This window comes from Siphateles boraxobius, unplaced genomic scaffold, assembly GCF_051911475.1.
Source record: "Siphateles boraxobius isolate OS27281-9 unplaced genomic scaffold, OSU_SipBor_1 14, whole genome shotgun sequence".
NCBI lineage: Eukaryota > Metazoa > Chordata > Actinopteri > Cypriniformes > Leuciscidae > Siphateles > Siphateles boraxobius.
The window spans coordinates 539,241-562,500 of NW_027508744.1; the positions used below are offsets into that span (position 1 = coordinate 539,241).

Genomic DNA, 23,260 nt, shown 5'->3' on the forward strand with positions numbered 1-23,260 from the left:
CACACCAACGAACGATAGCTATAAAGATAACCATAACGATAGCTATATTTGCGTCCACACCAAGAGCGATAACTATAAAGATAACCATAACGATAGCTATATTTGCGTCCACACCAAGAACGATAACTATAAAGATAACCGTAACGATAGCTATATTTGCGTCCACACCAACGAACGATAACTATAAATATAAAAGTAACGATAGCTATATTTGCGTCCACACCAAGAACGATAACTATAAAGATAACCATAACGATAGCTATATTTGCGTCCACACCAAGAGCGATAACTATAAAGATAACCATAACGATAGCTATATTATTGTCCACACCAAGAACGATAACTATAAAGATAACCGTAACGATAGCTATATTTGCGTCCACACCAACGAACGATAGCTATAAAGATAACCATAACGATAGCTATATTTGCGTCCACACCAAGAGCGATAACTATAAAGATAACCATAACGATAGCTATATTTGCGTCCACACCAAGAACGATAACTATAAAGATAACCGTAACGATAGCTATATTTGCGTCCACACCAACGAACGATAGCTATAAAGATAACCATAACGATAGCTATATTTGCGTCCACACCAACGAACGATAGCTATAAAGATAACCATAACGATAGCTATATTTGCGTCCACACCAACGAACGATAGCTATAAAGATAACCATAACGATAGCTATATTTGCGTCCACACCAACGAACGATAGCTATAAAGATAACCATAACGATAGCTATATTTGCGTCCACACCAACGAACGATAACTATAAATATAAAAGTAACGATAGCTATATTTGCGTCCACACCAAGAACAATTATTATAAAGATAACATTAACGATAACTATAACTATATTTGCATCCACTACAAGTACGATAACTATAAAGATAACCGTAACGATAGCTATATTTGAGTCCACACCAGGAACGATAATTATAAAGATAACCTTAACGATAGCTATATTTGCGTCCACACCAGGAACGATAACTATAAAGATAACCGTAACGATAGCTATATTTGCGTCCACACCAAGAACGATAATTATAAAGATAACCATAACGATAGCTATATTTGCGTCAACACCAAGAACGATAACTATAAAGATAACCGTAACGATAGCTATATTTGCGTCCACACCAAGAGCGATAACTATAAAGATAACCATAACGATAACTATATTTGCGTCCACACCAAGAACGATAACTATAAAGATAACCGTAACGATAGCTATATTTGCGTCCACACCAACGAACGATAGCTATAAAGATAACCATAACGATAGCTATATTTGCGTCCAAGAACGATAACTATAAAGATAACCGTAACGATAGCTATATTTGCGTCCACACCAACGAACGATAGCTATAAAGATAACCATAACGATAGCTATATTTGCGTCCACACCAAGAGCGATAACTATAAAGATAACCATAACGATAGCTATATTTGCGTCCACACCAAGAACGATAACTATAAAGATAACCGTAACGATAGCTATATTTGCGTCCACACCAACGAACGATAACTATAAATATAAAAGTAACGATAGCTATATTTGCGTCCACACCAAGAACGATAACTATAAAGATAACCATAACGATAGCTATATTTGCGTCCACACCAAGAAAGATAACTATAAAGATAACCATAACGATAGCTATATTTGCGTCCACACCAAGAGCGATAACTATAAAGATAACCATAACGATAGCTATATTTGCGTCCACACCAAGAACGATAACTATAAAGATAACCATAACGATAGCTATATTTGCGTCCACACTAAGAGCGATAACTATAAAGATAACCATAACGATAGCTATATTATTGTCCACACCAAGAACGATAACTATAAAGATAACCGTAACGATAGCTATATTTGCGTCCACACCAACGAACGATAGCTATAAAGATAACCATAACGATAGCTATATTTGCGTCCACACCAAGAGCGATAACTATAAAGATAACCATAACGATAGCTATATTTGCGTCCACACCAAGAACGATAGCTATAAAGATAACCGTAACGATAGCTATATTTGCGTCCACACCAACGAACGATAGCTATAAAGATAACCATAACGATAGCTATATTTGCGTCCACACCAACGAACGATAGCTATAAAGATAACCATAACGATAGCTATATTTGCGTCCACACCAACGAACGATAGCTATAAAGATAACCATAACGATAGCTATATTTGCGTCCCCACCAACGAACGATAACTATAAATATAAAAGTAACGATAGCTATATTTGCGTCCACACCAAGAACAATTATTATAAAGATAACATTAACGATAACTATAACTATATTTGCATCCACTACAAGTACGATAACTATAAAGATAACCGTAACGATAGCTATATTTGAGTCCACACCAGGAACGATAATTATAAAGATAACCTTAACGATAGCTATATTTGCGTCCACACCAGGAACGATAACTATAAAGATAACCGTAACGATAGCTATATTTGCGTCCACACCAAGAACGATAACTGTAAAGATAACGTAACGATAGCTATATTTGCGTCCACACCAACAAACGATAGCTATAAAGATAACCATAACGATAGCTATATTTGCGTCAACACCAAGAACGATAACTATAAAGATAACCGTAACGATAGCTATATTTGCGTCCACACCAAGAGCGATAACTATAAAGATAACCATAACGATAACTATATTTGCGTCCACACCAAGAACGATAACTATAAAGATAACCGTAACGATAGCTATATTTGCGTCCACACCAACGAACGATAGCTATAAAGATAACCATAACGATAGCTATATTTGCGTCCACACCAACGAACGATAGCTATAAAGATAACCATAACGATAGCTATATTTGCGTCCACACCAACGAACGATAGCTATAAAGATAACCATAACGATAGCTATATTTGCGTCCACACCAACGAACGATAACTATAAATATAACAGTAACGATAGCTATATTTGCGTCCACACCAAGAACAATTACTATAAAGATAACATTAACGATAACTATAACTATATTTGCATCCACTACAAGTACGATAACTATAAAGATAACCGTAACGATAGCTATATTTGAGTCCACACCAGGAACGATAATTATAAAGATAACCTTAACGATAGCTATATTTGCGTCCACACCAGGAACGATAACTATAAAGATAACCGTAACGATAGCTTTATTTGCGTCCACACCAAGAACGATAACTGTAAAGATAACGTAACAATAGCTATATTTGCGTCCACACCAAGAACGATAACTATAAAGATAACCATAACGATAGCTATATTTGCGTCCACACCAAGAACGATAACTATAAAGATAACAGTAACGATAGCTATATTTGCGTCCACACCAAGAACGATAACTATAAAGATAACCATAACGATAGCTATATTTGCGTCCACACCAAGAACGATAACTATAAAGATAACGTAACGATAGCTATATTTGCGTCCACACCAAGAACGATAACTATAAAGATAACCATAACGATAGCTATATTTGCGTCCACACCAAGAACGATAACTATAAAGATAACAGTAACGATAGCTATATTTGCGTCCACACCAAGAACGATAACTATAAAGATAACCATAACGATAGCTATACTTGCGTCCACACCAAGAACGATAACTATAAAGATAACGTAACGATAGCTATATTTGCGTCCACACCAAGAACGATAACTATAAAGATAACCGTAACGATAACTATATTTGCGTCCACACCAAGAACAATAACTATAAAGATAACCATAACGATAACTATATTTGTGTCCACACCAAGAACGATAACTATAAAGATAACCATAACGATATCTATATTTGCGTCCACACCAAGAACAAGAACTATAAAGATAACCATAACGATGGATATATTATCGTTCACACCAAGAACGTTAAGTATAAAGATAACCATAACGATAGCTATATTTGCATCCACACCAACGAACGATAGCTATAAAGATAACCATAACGATAGGTATATTATCGTCCACACCAAGAACGATAACTATAAAGATAACCGTAACGATAGCTATATTTGCGTCCACACCAAGAACAATTACTATAAAGATAACAGTAACGATAGCTATATTTGTGTCCACACCAAGAACAATAACTATAAAGATAACCGTAACGATAGCTATATTTGCGTCCACACCAAGAACAATTACTATAAAGATAACAGTAACGATAGCTATATTTGCGTCCACACCAAGAACAATAACTATAAAGATAACTTTAACGATAACTATATTTGCATCCACTACAAGAACGATAACTATAAAGATAACCGTAACGATAGCTATATTTGAGTCCACACCAGGAACGATAACGTCCTGGTTGCGTATGCAACCCACCGTTCCCTGAAGGAGGGAACGGAGGACGTAGTCGACGCGACTGAAATGGGATCACGCTAGGGAGCCTATCATCTTCGAGTACTATTGAACGAGCCAATGTAATTGGCGTGCGTGATTCGCATCACACACTCCGCCCCCGCGGCGCGGGTATAAATACGGAAGTGGATGCACGCACTAGTTGCTTTTCGCTGAGGAGCCGAGAGTAACCCGGGGTCAGCGGTGGTCCAGCGGTAGTGGCAAGGGGACTACGTCCTCCGTTCCCTCCTTCAGGGAACGGTGGGTTGCATACGCAACCAGGACGTTCCCTTTCAGTCGATAACGTCGGACGTAGTCGACGCGACTGAAATGGGATCAACCATTGAACACGCCACTAACGCTGCCACCTTCCAGTGCCTAAACCAAAGCCTCCTGATGCCCCCGCAAACTTAAGGCGGGGAAGGACAGGGCTTAGGCCAGGGAAGTCACTGCTGTTCCTACAGGACCACTGGGAAAGCGTTCCCCGTACGTTGGAAGGAAGGGACGCTGCGGAAGCCACATCCAACCCGAGGGAGGAAATGTGGAGAATACACATATGAACTGGGCGGAAACCGGGCAGTCTAACATATGGAATGTCACTGGGGTGGCTCCAGCCTAAGACGGGGGGAGACACACCGGACAGTGACGGCAGGGAGACTCTGCCGAGGGAAGACACGGGCTCACCGCAGGGAGCCGTATCGTGGAAGAATACACATATGGGGTCACCGAAGGGACCGCAACATATGGACCCAGCCTAACACAGGTTCCACACTGCTTACGAGTGGTAGGCCTAACACCAGACGTTCCGCACGTCCGACGTCGGAGGGGTGTGGAGGAACTCAACAGGGTTCAATTTTAAGGGAACTCAACTGGAGTAGAAAGGCGCACGTATCCAGTCCATAGGAGGGGAATGGCGCAGCAAGCCGACACTTGAACCGGGCTCACGGTGAAACTGGCTTCATGAGAAGGGAGCCCACGGGAAGCAGCGGTTCAACTAGGTGTCGTCCAGCCCCCAACTCTAGAATCTGTTTAGCAAAGTATATCGTCAACGCCCAGGCGGAGCACTTTACACTCATCATAGAGGAGCTCAACACCTAAGTGGACATGTTGCATCTCGGATCTTTGCCGAAATGAAGGCAAGCACTAAGTGCAACTTTGCATGGAAACAGCCTTCCCTCTCTGCTGAATTCCACAGATATTTGAAGAGCTGGTCTGAGCTCTATGACTTGCATTCTGTACACGTCCAAGCGAATCGGACAGAGAAGCCAGGGCTGGATCTGCCTCCTCCAGGGCAGCGCTTGCAGGCTCACCACCTGCTCCTATTACGGGAGAGGTAGGAACCTTGGGCACAATCCGAGCCGGGATCTCAGCTTGTGAGAGTTAGCCGGCCCAGACTCCAGGCACAATACGTTGACCGAAAGCGAGCAAGTCCCTACCCTCTAGTAGAGACCACGCGAGCAGGAGAACTGATATAACAGAATTTTTAACTCACTACCTGCAGTGGCTCAGGGGCGGTCTCTGCAGTGCAGTCGCACCAGGGACAAGGCCCAAGAGGATAAAGAGGGACACAAGGATTTACAAGACCTTGCTCCTCAGGAACCTGACGATCAGAACGTGCTTCTGCATACTTCTGCAACACGATGAGCGTCGTTTAAACACCGAGGCAACATCATTTTGAGGGTGATTTAGGAAAACAGCCTACTGCAACCCATTTTGCAGGAAAGAGAGCACTGAAGTGATCGAAAGCTTTCAGGATCTCCTCAGGGGAGAAGACGCACTCAACGACTAGGTTCCACTTCTAAAGGCGTAAGCACGCTACCCAATTCTAGGGGGTGCTCGCAGAAGTGATGGTAACTAACACATGTTCTTGTGATAGCCACCTGAACCTCCGCGTTCGGATGTAAGACCGCCCGGAATCTCCGGGGGAAGAACGCGTGTGCCATCGTGCCCCGTCCCCGAATCCAGGGGAAGTCAGGAAGGCTGTTGAAGGGAACCAGGTCTAGTTGGGCCAATGAGGGGCAACTATGAAGACCTGTTCCTCTCCTGACATGGCACGTAGGTGCAAGTGACGGGCGCAAAAGACAGGAGCATTGCTCAACACAACATGTGAAGATCACTGGGCTTCAGGAGCATTTTCTGCTCAGCACTTGGGTGTGACAAGTTCACTGAGCTTCAGGAGCATTCCTGCTCAACACCTGAGTGTGATAAACTCACCGAGCTTCAGGAGCATTTCTGCTCAACACTTGAGTACGAAGAACCTCACTGAGCGACAGGAGCATTTCTGCTCAGCACTTGAGTGTGACAAGTTCACTGAGCTTCAGGAGCATTACTGCTCAACACCTGAGTGTGATAAACTCACTGAGCTTCAGGAGCATTTCTGCTCAACACTTGAGTGCGAGGAACTTCACTGAGCACCAGGAGCATTTCTGCTCAGCACTGCGTGTGATGAATTCACTGAGCTACCTGTGATGGACTCACTGAGCTACAGGAGCATTGCTGCTCAACACCAGAGTGCGATGAACTTCACTGAGTTTCAGGAGCAAATCTGCTCAACATGAAGAGTGATGATTTCACTGACTTGCAGGCGCAAGGCGACCATGAGTCGCAGTCACTTTTAGAAGGCTCACTGGGGTTAAACGCATTTCTGCGGGCCCCTGGGGCCGCTGAGTCCCAGTGTTTGTCCAAGGGTAGTCCGCTCGGTTTACCCAAACACTGGCGGAAAAATAAAACCGGGGGGGCAACTGAGCGGCCCCGGAATGGTCATGACCCAGCCGGACCCAGGGGATGGAGTCTCCACTTGCCCTGGCTATAACTGTCGTGAGGCTCGATGGCGGCACGATTGAGTAAGCAGGAGGAGTGGAATAAGGCGCCCTCAGAAGCGTCTGACTCCAAGGAGGAGGTGACGGGTGAGTTTGTGACATGCAAGGGAAGCTTGCGCAACGGTCGCAATGTCTAACAACTCGAGGCACGAATGCCCGTGTAGTCGGGGGTCGCCCAGGCCCCCGTTAAAACACGCCCTTTGTACATGGCCGCTCTGTTGAAGAGGGTTTGGCAGCAGACCGGGATGAACTATAGTCACACAGGGTGAGCTGCTCTGCCACGGTCACCTCGGGACTCGATCGTGAAGCTAGCGCTGAAGCGGTCACATATGGAGGGAGCCAAAGGCTGCGACTACCATATACCCCAGGAGCCTCTGAAAGTTCTTTCAGTGGGACCCTTTCTCACTTCAACACCAGCTGAACACATTCTCATTGGAGAGACATGTTGGACCGAGTACCTCTCCAAAACTAGAAAAGAGATACTCAGCCCGTGGGCGAGATTACTCTCTTCCAGTTGACCTGAAGACCCAACGGGCTCTGGAGCACTCGAGGGGAAGGACACTGTACTGATACTCCACCCTTAGACGCAACACACAGGATGGCCTGCGGTGCGGGAGGTAGAGATCTGAAGCACATGTCTTTCAGGTCAAAGCTGCAGACCAATCTTGGGCCAAGATGGTCACGACCCACCACCTAGTAGCACGAAGAACGAGTTTACAACTGGCCTTCGTACCGGCTGGAGGAGCGGCTATATCAAATCCTTCGCCAGCAGGATAAGATAAGCACGCACAAGTCAGGAGCACTGCTCAACACTCGGTGTGATGAATATCACTGAATTTTCAGGAGCACGTCTGCTCAACACCTAATGTGATGACTATCACTGACTTGAGCGGGGTAGCCGAGCCTGAGGTGGGGCAGCAAAGTAGAGAGAGTGGTGTTAGTGTGCTGTGCAACACTTACCTGTCTCCACAAGCGGCAGGGGGCGCGTGAGAAGGCGGATGACCGGGTCCTCGAACGCACCAAGCTGCCTGCTGGCGACCAAGGGGGAGCTGAGGGGTGTAAGGCTATACAGGGTCACACCCGCCAGACTGGCCCTCTTGGGACCCAGGAACAGATGAAATTGCTCTCTCTTTGAAGTGTGGGTACCGCTTGCTCCGCTTTTTTTTTTTTTTTTTTAGGGAGCCAGCGGCGGAACAGACACACACACAAACAAAGGCTCCACCCGGCCCTCACCCGGGGGGAGGGAGTGATCGTGCCACTCCAAGAGCATCTCATCCATTCCTGGGCGGCCCGCTCCGGAATGCTTTCGCTGTCGCTTGCCACCTGGCTTGGCAGCGCCTGGAGCGGGCTGGGCGTCTCTACTGCGGCCGGCTCCCTGCTGAGGCCTGGGTGGAGGCTGCTGCGGAGGGCCAGCAGGAGCGGCGGCCGGAGAACGCCCACGGCGACGAGCAGGCGGAGGAGCTGCCACCGGCGGCGGGTGGAGGCAGCAGCTGGCCACCGGGGCAGGATGTGCCGGATGACCTCCGTCTGCGCTTGAGCGGCAGAGAACTGTTTGATGCAGTTCTCCACCGCGTCGCCGACCAGCCCAACCTGGGAAATTGGGGAGACCAGGAACCGAACCTTGTCCGCATCCGCCATACCAACCAGGCTGAGCCAACGAAGGCGCTACTGGACCACCAAGGTGGACATCGCCAGACCGATCACGCACGCTACGACACCCGTACCCCGGAGGGTGAGGTCGGATGCAGTGCGGTGCTCACCTATGAGCGCACGGTCTGGATTACCCTCGTGCATGCCATGGGTGCCCTAGCCTGCAGCAACGCCATGGCACGCAAGAGGAAGGGGCTTGCCCACAGGCTTTGTAAGCTCTGCCCGTCGGAACGGACGAAACTCACAGGCCTTAGGGGGGAGACGAGGATCCCCCCAAAAGGCAGCGGCCGCCGGACACAGGTGCACCTGTGTCGACAGACCGCTCCAATGGAGGGACACCTCGCAACCCTTCACCGTTCCTCCATCAAGGGTAATGAGGGGGAAAAGCTATTCAGGCAGTTTCTGGCAGAGAAAGATGCTGTTCACCACCTGATAAGCTCTCCATGCATTTCGGGAAAGAAAGGCACTGGGGCGGCGAGCTGAGAACCAGCGCGGCCCGCCCCAAGATACCAAACTCCAGATTCCAATCGAGACTGAACGGGACACGGTGGAGGTTCCACTCGAGCCCGGCAGCCTCGGCGGCCCGTTTCAGCATAGCTGATAATTCTGGATCCGGCTCGGGCAACATTGAACTCCCGGAGGGAGACAATGCAGCCGAGTCATCATCTCCAGAAGTCAGCTCACCCTCTGATGCTGCAATCGGCGTCCTGTCCTCCAGGGGAGCCCCGAGTGAAACCGCTGGCCCACCCATTACAGATGGACCAGCAGAAAACACCGGAGGCTCCAGTGGTTGCAGTGGAAGGGAGGAGTGAGGAGCCCACAGGGAATGGTTACCGGGCGGGACATCCAACACTATCCTCCGGTCACCCATCCCACACAGCACCCGAGGGTGGGGCATGGTAATGGGGACTCGCTCTCCGCGAACGAAGGCGAGTCTCGCCCTCAACACTGCGACAGTCATGTTCCCACAGTGAAAACATGAGCTGTCCACAAAAGCTGTCTCAGCGTGCTGTAAGCCAAACACGTGACACAACAGTTGTGACCATCAGAGAGAGACAGGGAACGACCGCACCCAGAAACGCACGGGCGGAATGACATCTTGAAAAAGACGCAAACGCACCCGTGTTGCTCTTTCAGAAAATAGGACCGTCACCAGTGCCGGAGCACACAGGGAAATGACCGCGGCAACACTGAACAGAGAACTGAAACAGTGAAGCACTCACTTTTCCGCCCTCTAACCAGCCATCAACACACACAAACATTTAGAAATTTGTTGCTGTTAAAACAGCAGTTGAGAGCTCAAAGCTCGCGATCACCGCTGCACTCGCGCTGTAGAACACCAGCACTGGGAGAGTCTTCCTGAAGAACACCGACACACTCGCTCGTTGTAGACAACAGCACTCTCAGAGACATCAAACGATCGGCTCCGAAGCGAAAGGCAACTAGTGCGTGCATCCACTTCCGTATTTATACCCGCGCCGCGGGGGCGGAGTGTGTGATGCGAATCACGCACGCCAATTACATTGGCTCGTTCAATAGTACTCGAAGATGATAGGCTCCCTAGCGTGATCCCATTTCAGTCGCGTCGACTACGTCCGACGTTATCGACTGAAAGGGAACTATAAAGATAACCATAACGATAACTATATTTGCGTCCACACCAAGAACGATAACTTTAAAGGTAACTATAACGATAGCTATATTTGCGTCCAGACTAACAAACGATAACGGTCTGTTTATTCAAAGCTCATTTGCCTCGGTTTCAAAGTTTGTAATCAAGCTAATAATCTAACAGTTAATTTATCTGAAGTAGTCAATATAGTGCAATAAAAATAACACCTAGTCTTTTTCACCGCAACTTCAACGAAGCAAGACAATGTGTTGTAAACGAGCGCTGGATACTCGAGGTAATACTTATATATACTAATTATAATACTTAAATACTTCTCACCATTTATTCAGAGGGTATGAACAATTGTTTTCCATATCCATTTTCTTGAAAAGGGGCTTGACTTGTCAAACAGAGGAGGCTTTTTCTGGACCTAAGCGATTAACTTCTCCACAATGTCGTCTGTAATGTGAAATGTGCTTTAAATTCGAGTGGATTCTGATTGGCAGTCAGTATTTTATTCTTCGACAGCAGGAAAAAAAATCGTTCTGAAAGTCCCAACGATATCATTCATCATCTTTATTGTTATAGTTGTGGTGTGACTGGTATTCTTTAATATGGAGAACTATTTTTAGAATTATATCTTTATCGCTATCGTCCTTGGTGAAATTACATTTGTTTTTCTGTAGCATTTTCTTCACCACAAAATCATTTCATCATCATTATTGTGTTAAAATCATGTTCCTGTAATCTTGAATCAGAATAACTTCCTCTTGCAGCATCTCTTCTCTTATGATGTGGGCGGGGCAACCTGTCACTCACATGAGGTCAGCCAATAGGAAACCACAACATCCAACCATCCAATCAATTCCTCACAGACTAATCAAGCCCCGCCCACATTTGTTCTTGTTCCAGAAGCGTTTCACTCGATATACGGCACAATAGAGAAGAAAAAACCCGCCAGGGTTCGTACAGATACTGTAAAACGAAATTCCAGGACTTTCAATGACTTTAAGCACTACTTTTTTGGTTTTCAAGGACTACAATCAGAGATCACTATCTTTAGTATTTTTTACGGATTTTTTAAACTCATATTACAGATACCTGAATATTGTATCCAAAATACAACTTACAACATATTTAATAATATATATTAAATAAAGTTCATAATGGATATTATTGCTAAATAAATAATATTTTTTACTATAATGTTGGAGAACTCTTTATCGGCAGCAGTGTTAACTTTGCCTAAAAAGATTGTATTCGTGTTTTTTTTTTATAAATAAAATTTCATATTGTATTTAAATAAGTCAAGCACCTTTCAAGCACCTCTTTGTAAATATGTCTGTTTTCAAGGGTTTTCCAGGACTTCAGTTTAAAACGTCAAATTCAAGAACTTCAAGCAGCTTGTACAAACCCTGACTAGCATAACTTCTGTTTCATGCTGACTTTAATGTCACTAGCAATCTTTGCCTGTGTTTGTGTGTCTGATGAGTTTATTCATGACTCGAGCCATCGTCCAGATCATCTTCAGGAAGAATGACGGGTTTGTCTCCACATTCTGACCCAAAGGCAAACTCTTCACACACGCATGAAACCTGCAAACACACACACACACACACACACACACACACACACACACACACACACACACACACACACACACACACACACACACACACACACACACACACACACACACACACACACACACACACACACACACACAAAAATAGTGAAACATTATTCCAGTGTAAATCAGCTGTTTTCTATGTGAATATACACTAAAGTGTAATTTATTCCTGTGATCAAAGCTGAATTTTCAGCATCATTACTCCAGTCTTCAGTGTCACATGATCCTTCAGAAATCATTCTAATTTGATGATTTGCTGCTCAAGAAACATTTATTTATTATCTTTTGATCAATTTGATGTGTCCCTGATGAATAAAAGTATACATTTTCTTTCAAAAAACTGTTTTTTACCTGAGCGCCTGCAGCAGAATCAGCTTATACAAGCTTCTGTAAACGGCTTCTACTGAATTCATCTGGGGAAAAGATCAGACACGTGATGAATAAACCCTGATTCTCTCAAACAGACTCCTCTAACACTACAGATGAATAATAACCAGAGTCAGACTGTAACTTTATTAATTTTTCAGTTCCCTTTCAGTCGATAACGTCAGACGTAGTCGACGTCGACTGAATTGGGATCACGCTAGGGAGCCTATCATCTTCAATTACTATTGAACGAGCCAATGGAATTTGGCGTGCGTGATTTGCATCACACACTCCGCCGCCGCGGCGCGGGTATAAATACGGAAGTGGATGCACGCACTAGTTGCCTTTCGCTTCGGAGCCGTTCGTCTGTGATGTCTCTGAAGAGTGCTGTTGTGTTCAACGAGCGAGTGTGTCGGTGTTCTTTCGGGAAGACCTCTCCAGTGTTGGTGTTCTACAGCGTGGTGCAGCGGTGATCGCGAGCTTCTCAGCTCTCAACTGCTGTTTTAACAGCATCAAATTTCTATTGTTTGTTTGTGTGTTGACGGTTGGTTAGAGGGCGAGAAGTGAGTGCTTCACTGTTAGTTGAAAGACTATTCAGTGTTTGCCGCGGTCATTCCCTGTGTGCTCCGGCACTGGTGACGGTCCCATTTCCTAAAAGAGCAACACGGGTGTGAGTGCGTCTTTTTCAAGATGCCATTCCATCCGTGCGTTTCTGGGTGCGGTCTGGCACTATCCCCCTCTGACGGTCACGAAAGTTGTGTCGCATGTTTGGGCTTACAGCATGCTGAGGCAGCTTTCGTGGATGAGTCATGTTCTCACTGCGGGAACATGACCATCTCGGTGTTGAGATCTAGACTCGCCTTCGTCAAAAGCGTTGGTGCAGTCCCCACCTCTGGGCCCCGCCCTTGTTCTTCCTCTGGGTTACCTTCCCAGAGGAGGACTGGGGCGCCGTCCAAGCTGGGTGATCTGAGGATCACAGTGAGGGGTAATCCGCCCGGCCAGGCCCCGTGGGTCCCTCACTCCTCTTTCACACCGCAACCGGTGGAGCTCCCCATTGGTCCCGCTGGTCCCTCTGTAATGGACAGGCCAGCCGTATCATTTGGGGCCCCTCCAGGGGATACGATGTCAATCGCAGCATCGGAGGGGGAGCTGAACTCTGGAGATGATGACTCGGCTGCACTGCCTCCCTCCGGGAGACCAGTGTTGCCCGAGACAGATCCAGAGATGTCAGCTATGCTGAAAAAGGCCGCCGAGGCGGTAGGGCTCGTGTGGAACCCTCCACCGTGTCCCGAGCCGTCTCGGTTGGATGATTGGTATATCGGGGCGGGCCGTACTGGTTCTCAGACCGCCGCCCCGGTTCCTTTCTTTCCTGAAGTGCATGAGGAGCTGACGAGGGCATGGATGGCACCTTTCTCTGCCAGAAACCGCCTGAGTAGCTCCTCCCCCCTCACTACCCTTGATGGGGGAGCGGCGAAGGGTTACGAGGCTATCCCTCCGGTGGAGCGGGCCGTTGCGATGCAGTTATGCCCAACGGCGGCCGCTTCCTGGAGAGGTGATCCTCGTCACCCCTCTAAAGCCTGTAAGTTCTCGTCCGCTCTTACGGGCAAGGCTTACAAAGCTTGTGGGCAAGCCGCTTCCTCCTTGCATGCCATGGCGTTGCTCCAGGTCCACCAGGCCCAGGCACTCATGAACATGCACGAGGGTAGTTCGGACCGTGAGCTCATGGGTGAGCTCCGCACTGCAACTGACCTCGCCCTCCGGGCGGCGAAGGTTGCAGCTCGCGCGGTCGGTTCGGCGATGTCCACACTGGTGGTCCAGGAGCGCCATCTCTGGCTCAACCTGGCCGATATGAGAGAAGTGGACAAGGTTCGGTTCCGGGATTCTCCCATTTCCCAGGTTGGGTTATTCGGCGACGCTGTGGAGAACTTTGCCCAACAGTTCTCTACAGCTCAGAAACAGACGGAGGCCATCCGGCACATCCTGCCTCGGAGGGACGCTGCTGCCTACACCCGCCCACCGAGGTCAGATCCTCCGCCTGCTCGTCGCCGAGGGCGTCCGCCCGCAGCCGCCTCAGCTCCCGCCGGACCATCGCAGCAGCCTTCACCCAGGTTCCGGCGTGGAGCCGGCCGCGGAGGGGGCGCCCAGCCTGCTCCAGGCACTGCCAAGCCAGGTGGTAAGCATCAGCGCAAAAGAAAACACTGAACCTGGTCGGGCTCTCAGGGATGGAAGAGTTGCTCGTGGAGTGGTCGCCGATCCACTCCCTCTGGCTGGTTTGAGGGCCGGCTGGAGTTTTTTGTTATGTGTGTGTCTGTTCCGCCGCTGGCTCCTATAAAAACGGGGTCAGCGGTACCCACATTTTCAGAAAAAGAGCAGATTTTCTATTCCTGAGTCCCAAGTGGACTAGTCTGGCGGGTGTGACCCTGTATTAGCCTTACATCCCTCAGCTTCCCTTGGTCGCCAGCAGGCAGCTTGGTGCGTTCGAGGACCCGGTCATCCGCCTTCTCACGCGCCCCCTGCCGCTTGTGGAGACAGGTAAGTGTTGCACAGCACACTAACACCACTCTCTCTACTTTGCTGCCCCACCTCAGGCTCGGCTACCCCGCTCAAGTCAGTGATAGTCATCACATTAGGTGTTGAGCAGACATGCTCCTGAAAATTCAGTGATATTCATCACACCGAGTGTTGAGCAGTGCTCCTGACTTGTGCGTGCTTATCTTAACCTGCTGGCGAGGGATTTGATATAGCCGCTCCTCCACCCGGTACGAAGGCCAGTTGTAAACTCGTTCTTCGTGCTACTAGGTGGTGGGTCGTGACCATCTTGGCCCAAGATTGGTCTGCAGCTCCGACCTTAAAGACATGTGCTTAAGAACAGATCTCTACCTTCCGCACCGCAGGCCATCCTGTGGGTTGCGTGTAAGGGTGGAGTATCAGTACAGTGTCCTTCCCTTCGAGTGCTCCAGAGCCCGTTGGGTCTTCAGGTCAACTGGAAGAGAGTAATCTCGCCCACGGGCTTAGTATCTCTTTTTCAGTTTTGGAGATGGACTCGGTCTAAAACGTTTCTCCAATGAGAATGTGTTCAGCTGGTGTTTGAAGTGAGAAAGGGTCCCACTGGAAGAACTTTCAGAGGCTCCTGGGGTATATGGTAGTTGCAGCCATTGGCTTCCTCCATATGTGACCGCTTCAGCGCTAGCTTCATGATCGAGTCCCGAGGTGACCGTGGCAGAGCAGCTCACCCTGTGTGACTATAGTTCATCCCGGTCTGCTGCCAAACCCTCTTCAACAGAGGGGCCATGTACATGGGCGTGTTTTAACGGGGGCCTGGGCGACCCCCGACTACACGGGCATTCGTGCCTCGAGTTGTTAGACATTGCAACCGCTGCTGTCACAACTCACCCGTCACCTCCTCCTTGGAGTCAGAATCTTCTGAGGACGCTTTGTTCCACTCTTCCCGCTTTACTCAATCGTGCCGCCATCGAGCCTCACGAGAGTTATAGCCAGGGCAAGTGGAGACTCCATCCCCTGGGGTCATGACCATTCCGGGGCCGCTCAGTTGCCCCCCCCCCCCCCGGTTTCATCTTTCCGCCAGTGTTTGTGTAAACCTAGCGGACTACCCTTGGACAAACACTGGGTCTCAGCTGCCCCAGGGGCCCGCAGAAATGCGTTTAACCCCAGTGAGCCTTCTAAGAGTGACTGCGACTCATGGTCGCCTTGCGCCTGCTCAAGTCAGTGAAATCATCACACTTCATGTTGAGCAGAATTGCTCCCGAAACTCAGTGAAGTTCATCGCACTCAGGTGTTGAGCAGCAATGCTCCTGTAGCTCAGTGAGTTCATCACACTCAGGTGTTGAGCAGAAATGCTCCTGTAGCTCAGTGAATTCGTCACACGCAGTGCTGAGCAGAAATGCTCCTGGTGCTCAGTGTAGTTCTTCGCACTCAAGTGTTGAGCAGGAATGCTCCTGAAGCTCAGTGAACTTGTCACACTCAAGTGCTGAGCAGAAATTCTCCTGTCGCTCAGTGAAGTTCTTCGCACTCAAGTGTTGAGCAGAAATGCTCCTGAAGCTCAGTGAACTTGTCACACCCAAGTGCTGAGCAGAAAATGCTCCTGAAGCCCAGTGATCTTCACATGTTGTGTTGAGCAATGCTCCTGTCTTTTGCGCCCGTCGCTTGCACCTACGTGCCAAGTCAGGAGAGGAACAGGTCTTCATAGTTGCCCCTTATTGGCCCAACTGGACCTGGTTCCCATCATCAGCCTTCCTGACTTCCCCTGAAAACTCTTTCGGGGACGGGGCACGATGGCACACGCGTTCTGCCCCCGGAGATTCCGGGCGGTCTTATATCGGAACGCGGAGGTTCAGGTGGCTATCACAAGAACATGTGATAGATACCATCACTTCTGCGAGCACCCCCTAGAATTGGGTAGCGTGCTTACGCCTTTAGAAGTGGAACCTAGTCGTTGAGTGCGTCTTCTCTCCAGAGGAGATCCTGAAAGCTTACGATCACTTCAGTGCTCTCTTTCCTGCAAAATGGGTTGCAGTAGGCTGTTTTCCTTCACCCTCAAAATGATGTTGCCTCGGTGTTTAAACGACGCTCATCGTGTTGCAGAAGTATGCAGAAGCACGTTCTGATCGTCAGGTTCCTGAGGAGCAAGGTCTTGTAAATCCTTGTGTCCCTCTTTATCCTCTTGGGCCTTGTCCCTGGTGCGACTGCACTGCAGAGACCGCCCCTGAGCCACTGCAGGCAGTGAGTTAAAAAATCTGTTATATCAGTTCTCCTGCTCGCGTGGTCTCTACTAGAGGGTAGGGACTTGCTCGCTTTCGGTCAACGTATTGTGCCTGGAGTCTGAGCCGGCTAACTCTCACAAGCTGAGACCCCGGCTCGGATTGTGCCCAAGGTTCCTACGTCTCCCGTAATAGGAGCAGGTGGTGAGCCTGCAAGCGCTGCCCTGGAGGAGGCAGATCCAGCCCTGGCTTCTCTGTCCGTTCGCTTGGACGTGTACAGAATGCAAGTCATAGACCTCAGACCAGCTCTACAAATATCTGTTGGAATTCAGCAGAGAGGGAAGGCTGTTTCCATGCAAAGTTGCACTTAGTGCTTGCCTTCATTTCGGTAAAGATCCGAGATGCAACATGTCCACTTAGGTGTTGAGCTCCTCTATGATGAGTGTAAAGTGCTCCGCCTGGGCGTTGACGATATGCTTTGCTAAAACAGATTCTAGAGTTGGGGGCTGGACGACACCTAGTTGAACCGCTGCTTCCCGTGGGCTCCCTTCTCATGAAGCCAGTTTCACCGTGAGCCCGGTTCAAGTGTCGGCTTGCTGCGCCATTCCCCTCCTATGGACTGGATACGTGCGCCTTTCTACTCCAGTGAGTTCCCTTAAAATTTAACCCTGTTGAGTTCCTCCACACCCCTCCGACGTCGGACGTGCGGAACGTCTGGTGTTAGGCCTACCACTCGTAAGCAGTGTGGAACCTGTGTTAGGCTGGGTCCATATGTTGCGGTCCTTTCGGCGACCCCATATGTGTATTCTTCCACGGTACGGCTCCCTGCGGTGAGCCCGTGTCTTCCCTCGGCAGAGTCTCTCTGCCGTCACTGTCCCGTGTGTCTCCCCCGTCTTAGGCTGGAGCCACCCCAGTGACATTCCATATGTTAGACTGCCCGGTTTCCGCCCAGTTCATATGTGTATTTTCCACGTTACCTCCCTCTGGGTTGGACATGGCTTCCGCAGCGTCCCTTCCTTCCAATGTACGGGGAACGCTTTCCCAGTGGTCCTGTAGGAACAGCAGTGACTTCCCTGGCCTAACCCCTGTCCTTCCCCGCCTTAAATTTGCGGGGGCATCAGGAGGCTTTGGTTTAGGCACTGGAAGGTGGCAGCGTTAGTGGCGCGTTCAAAGGGTGATCCCAATTCAGTTGACGTCGACTACGTCTGACGTTATCGACTGAAAGGGAACATCCTGGTTGCGTATACAGCCCACCGTTCCCTGAAGGAGGGAACGGAGGACGTAGTCCCCTTGCCACTACCGCTGGACCACCGCTGACCCCGGGTTACTCTCGGCTCCTCAGCGAAAAGCAACTAGTGCGTGCATCCACTTCCGTATTTATACCCGCGCCGCGGGGGCGGAGTGTGTGATGCAAATCACGCACGCCAAATTCCATTGGCTCGTTCAATAGTAATCGAAGATGATAGGCTCCCTAGCGTGATCCCAATTCAGTCGACGTCGACTACGTCCTCCGTTCCCTCCTTCAGGGAACGGTGGGTTGCATACGCAACCAGGACGTTCTTAAAAGATCACAACCCCACTTTTTTAGTGGCTTTGGTTCCGGAAGTATATATGTGTGTATTTACATGCATCAATTCCCCTATAGAGAAAACCAATGGTATTTTTACTTCCGGAACTGTATGCTGCACTGTGAAAATCACAGTCAATCAGAACGTATTTGGTGTTTTTAATATGCGTGATATTGCGTAATATTGACCTGATCGGTAAGCCCCTCCCCTCGAACGCAGATGAGCCAATGGCAGTTGAGTATCAGTTGCACCGGGAACTCGGACATCTTTAGGTTTCAGCGCCATAGAGAAACATAGGAAGATCCAATGCTCTCAACGGTTTTATGGTGTTTATGCTACAAAAATCGTAAAACGATGTGCCAGGGGAACTTGTAACACTGACTCCAGGTATCCTGAGAGAATGGGTATCATGGTTTAAATCACTGTACTGTGCGCGCGTTCACCAGCGCGTTTCAAAAGTGCGATAAGATTTGCGTGAACGGACCAATTATCTGTGACTGAAGCCTGGTTAATTTATCACTCATGTGTGCGCAGTAACCTGGTTCCCTGAGGATTCAACCCCAATCCCAATAAAGACGAAAACGTTCATTTTCTGGTTGTCGTATTAAATTACAGTTAAAATTAGAGTCCATGCTAACGTACAAACCTAAATAGCTAACTTTTCTCACGCCATGTACAGTGTAGCTCGAAAACACATAAATGAAGGTTTACATTTGAGTGCCTCTCCACACTTACTTCTTGTGCTACAGTAAAACGATACTCGGTTACTAACGTAACCTCGGTTCTCTCTAGAGAGGGAACGAGTATTGCGTAAGTTTAGCTTACGCTACGGGAAAGATTCATCTTCTCGAGATACTGAAGCCAAAAAATTATCCTTAATTTTGTATTCCTTGTCAACGCATTGGCTTAGCGTATAACACTAGGGACTGTAGGCTGACTTCCCTGGTTTCCGTCGACTGAAGCGAAGTCGCTCGTGGCGCGAGCACGGCCGGTTACGCAATACTCGTTCCCTCTCTAGAGAGAACCAAGGTTACGTTAGTAACCGAGTATCGTTCTCTTACGAGAGGTTCTCTCGTATTGCGTAAGTTTAGCTTACGCTCCGGGAACACTTTGTCAACGCCGTGCGCGCCAAGCATCCACATGAGACCCCGATCTTTCAGGGGAACCCCATAAGTGGAAAAAATAAGGTGGCCAGCCACGCGGGCCATCACTTGTACGGCCATCACTAAGCACACACAAGTCTCAGATCTAGGATAGGTCTGAAGGCTCCGTCCTTCTTGGGTACGAGAAAATATCGGCTCTAAAAGCCTGACTCGCTCAGAGAAGGCGGTACCTTTTCTATAGCCCCTTTGCACAGCAGCTTTGCTATTTCTGCGTGAAGTAGGTGTGCTACTTCCGCATTCACTATCGTCGCGGTCCGGGCTTGAAAGCGCGGGGGACGGCGAATGAATTGAAGTGTATAGCCCTGCTTTATTGTGCTCACCACCCATTCTGAAATCCCTGGGATAGTTTCCAGCGCAGCTATGTGAGCCGCTAGGGGGCGAATGGCCTCCGGGTTCAGACCGCCGCCATTTGCGGGCTTGTGAAACTGAACCAAAGCCGAAAGCGCGGTGCGCGCGCTCTCGGTTCTGGGCAAAGGCTGCTCGCTGAAAAGCCGAAACCGGCTGATTTATGTGAGATGTCCCAATCATAAGGGATGGGGAACAGTCTTTTGTCATTTTTTGACACGCGAGCAGCGCTCCGGGCGGGAAAGCTTCCTGTAAGCGTGAGCGCGTGTGCGCGGGCACGAGACTTACAAGTGTATTTGATGCCCCGATCATAATGGATGGGGAGCGTTTTATTAATGCCCTGCGTTTTGTGATAACACTTAAACGCGCGGGCGGAGCCCGGGGGGAGGTTAGTGTTAGCAAGCGTGAACGCACTCAGGCGGGCACGAGACTTACATTCATAACCTGCTTTCTTTTGTGAAACTGACCCGGAGCCGAAAGCGCGGCGCGCGCGCTCTCGGTTCTGGACAATGGCTGCTCGCTGAAAGCCAAGACCGGCTGATTTATATGAGATGTCCCAATCATAAAGGATGGGGAACATTCTTTTTTTAAATTTTTTTTTACTTTTTGACGCGCGAGCAGCGCTCCGGGCTGAAAAGCTTCCTGTAAGCGTGAGCGCGTGTGCGCGGGCACGAGACTTACAAGTGTATTTGACGCCCCGATCATAATGGATGGGGAGCGTTTTATTAATGCCCTGCGTTTTGTGATAACACTTAAAACGCGCGGGTGGAGCCCGGGGGGAGGTTTGTGTTAGCAAGCGTGAACACACTCTGGCGGGCACGAGACTTACATCCATAACCTGCTTTCTTTTGTGAAACTGACCCGGAGCCGAAAGCGCGGCGCGGCGATTTTTCTGGGTCGCCGTGAAAACGGCGTTTGTGTGCAGGCGAGAGGGTCAACAAACCGGCTCGTTGGCTGCTAATTGAACAACTGCAGTAGCCTGTTTGAAGGGCACTGACAGGGAATAAACTTAAACACGCACGTCTTTTCGGAGGCGATGTGTCTGTTAGTAAGCTTGAGCGCTCGTGAGCGGGCACGTAACTTACATTCTTAATCTGACATTATACTCACTTGAGATTTCTCTGGGTCGCCGCGAGAACGGGCCTGGATGTGTGCAGGCGAGCGGGTTGCATTACCGGCTCGTTGGCTGCCAAATACACCACTGCAGTAGCCTTATCTAAGGGGACTGACATGGCGAGACATTTCGACGGCGGCGCGCAAGCCCGTCCGGGTCATGCAGAAAAGCTCGAGAGGGCTCTGCATGACGCGCGAACAGGGACGCGAGGGCGGGGTAGCTCTCTTGTAACGTAAAGAGAGCTAGCCGCGTGCTCGGTGGTCGAGCAGAACTGGAACAGTGTTTGTACGAGGGCGCGTGCACGAGTAGTGGGCACGGGACCTACATGTAACACAGATGATGCCCGTCCGGGTCATGCAGAGAGCTCGAGAGGGCTCTGCATGACGCGCGAACGGGGACACGAGGGCATGGTTGCTCTCTTGTAACGTAAAGAGAGCTAGCCGCGTGCTCGTACGTGTCCCTCGGCCTCCTTCTCAGATGCGACGGCAGTGAGGCTCGTGAGCGGCAGCTGCGCGTCGGTGAGGAGAGGCGGGGGGTGTTGAAGGCTTCGAGTCGAGCCCGCAGGGTCGACAGCGGAAGCGCTTCACAGCCGGAAGTGCGAGGCATCTTAAAAAAGACACTCGCTGCTCTTTTAGAATAGGTTTTAGCAAGGTAAAGGATACGTCGCCGGATAGCGTAGCTCGCACAGATGGCTGAAGGTGGCGAAGACGGCCGGCTTCCTCAGTGCTCTCCTAAGCTGGCTGTCCGCTGTTCGACGGCGGCTTCTCTCAGATCCAGCGATGCGAAGAGCTCGCTGAAGAGACGAAAATCAGGGAAGTCAGCCTACAGCCCCTAGTGTTATACGCTAAGCCACGCCCATTCTGGCGGGCTGTGACGCTATGAAGGCGCGGGCGCCCTTCATTGGGCGTGACGTCACGCCGGGCTCACTGGTAGGCTGCAGCAGTTGCCCGCAGGGCAGCCAATGAGCACGCAAGATGGCCTGCTCTAGGTCTGCTAGCTGCTGCACTGCGTTGACAAGGAATACAAAATTAAGGATAATTTTTTGGCTTCAGTATCTCGAGAAGATGAATCTTTCCCGTAGCGTAAGCTAAACTTACGCAATACGAGAGAACCTCTCGTAAGAGAACACTGATGTTCACTTTCAGAAGTTGTTGGGATGTTTTCTTGTCACAAAAAGAATGTGAAACACGAATGCTGGTTATATAATTTTAAAAATATTTTAAAGATAATTTAAGTTTATTTTACACTCGTATCGCATATAGCCTTATTTAATGAGTTATCGCATTTTTCTTCAATATTGTGCAGCCCTAAAACATCTTCGGACAAAGTTTTCACACTGACAGCTGTCATTGAATGACAGTTAGCAACTCCTTTTCTTTGTCCGAGTTCACAAGGGGGCGGGGCTTGCCGATAGGTCAATTGTAGGCCAATGAGATTTCAGCATTTCAGTGTCATCAGAACAGAAGGTCTCTCTCACCCTAAGGTCCAGAAAGATGTCGGTACACTTGAGACTGAGGACCGACAGCAGTTTCTTCATGACCGCGACTGGAGAGTGGGCGGAGCCTAGCGTCAGGCTGTAGCGCAGTGATAGGCCATCATACCTGAGAGGGGGCGGAGCAGAGATCATTTACATATGAGGCGTCTGAAATCGTATACAGTATAGTAGATACTACATTTGGTTGTCAGTGAGAGAGTATGTTCAATATAGTATGAATGAAACTACGTGCTACATCATGTCACATCATTCCACTGTCATTCACAAATCCTCTCCTGTGGCCTCATGGGACAGTAAACTGTCCTTCAAATGCACACTTCGGGACTTTTCACCTTCTGATTTTGGACACTACTCAAACCAGATACTGTTTTT

General features: G+C 48.9%; 1 protein-coding gene across 2 annotated transcripts in view; it reads right to left on the reverse strand.

The window, feature by feature from the left end:
- The window catches only part of tert (telomerase reverse transcriptase), a 47,020-nt gene that overhangs the window by 4,961 nt on the left and 18,799 nt on the right, over positions 1–23,260 (reverse strand). For both annotated transcript variants that reach the window (XM_077230155.1, XM_077230154.1), the window contains exons 13-15: positions 22,871–22,994; positions 12,471–12,532; positions 11,960–12,084 (exon numbers count right to left, since the gene is read on the reverse strand). In XM_077230155.1, the coding sequence (XP_077086270.1) occupies positions 11,960–12,084; positions 12,471–12,532; positions 22,871–22,994 (311 nt within the window). The remainder of the gene's footprint in view (positions 1–11,959; positions 12,085–12,470; positions 12,533–22,870; positions 22,995–23,260) is intronic.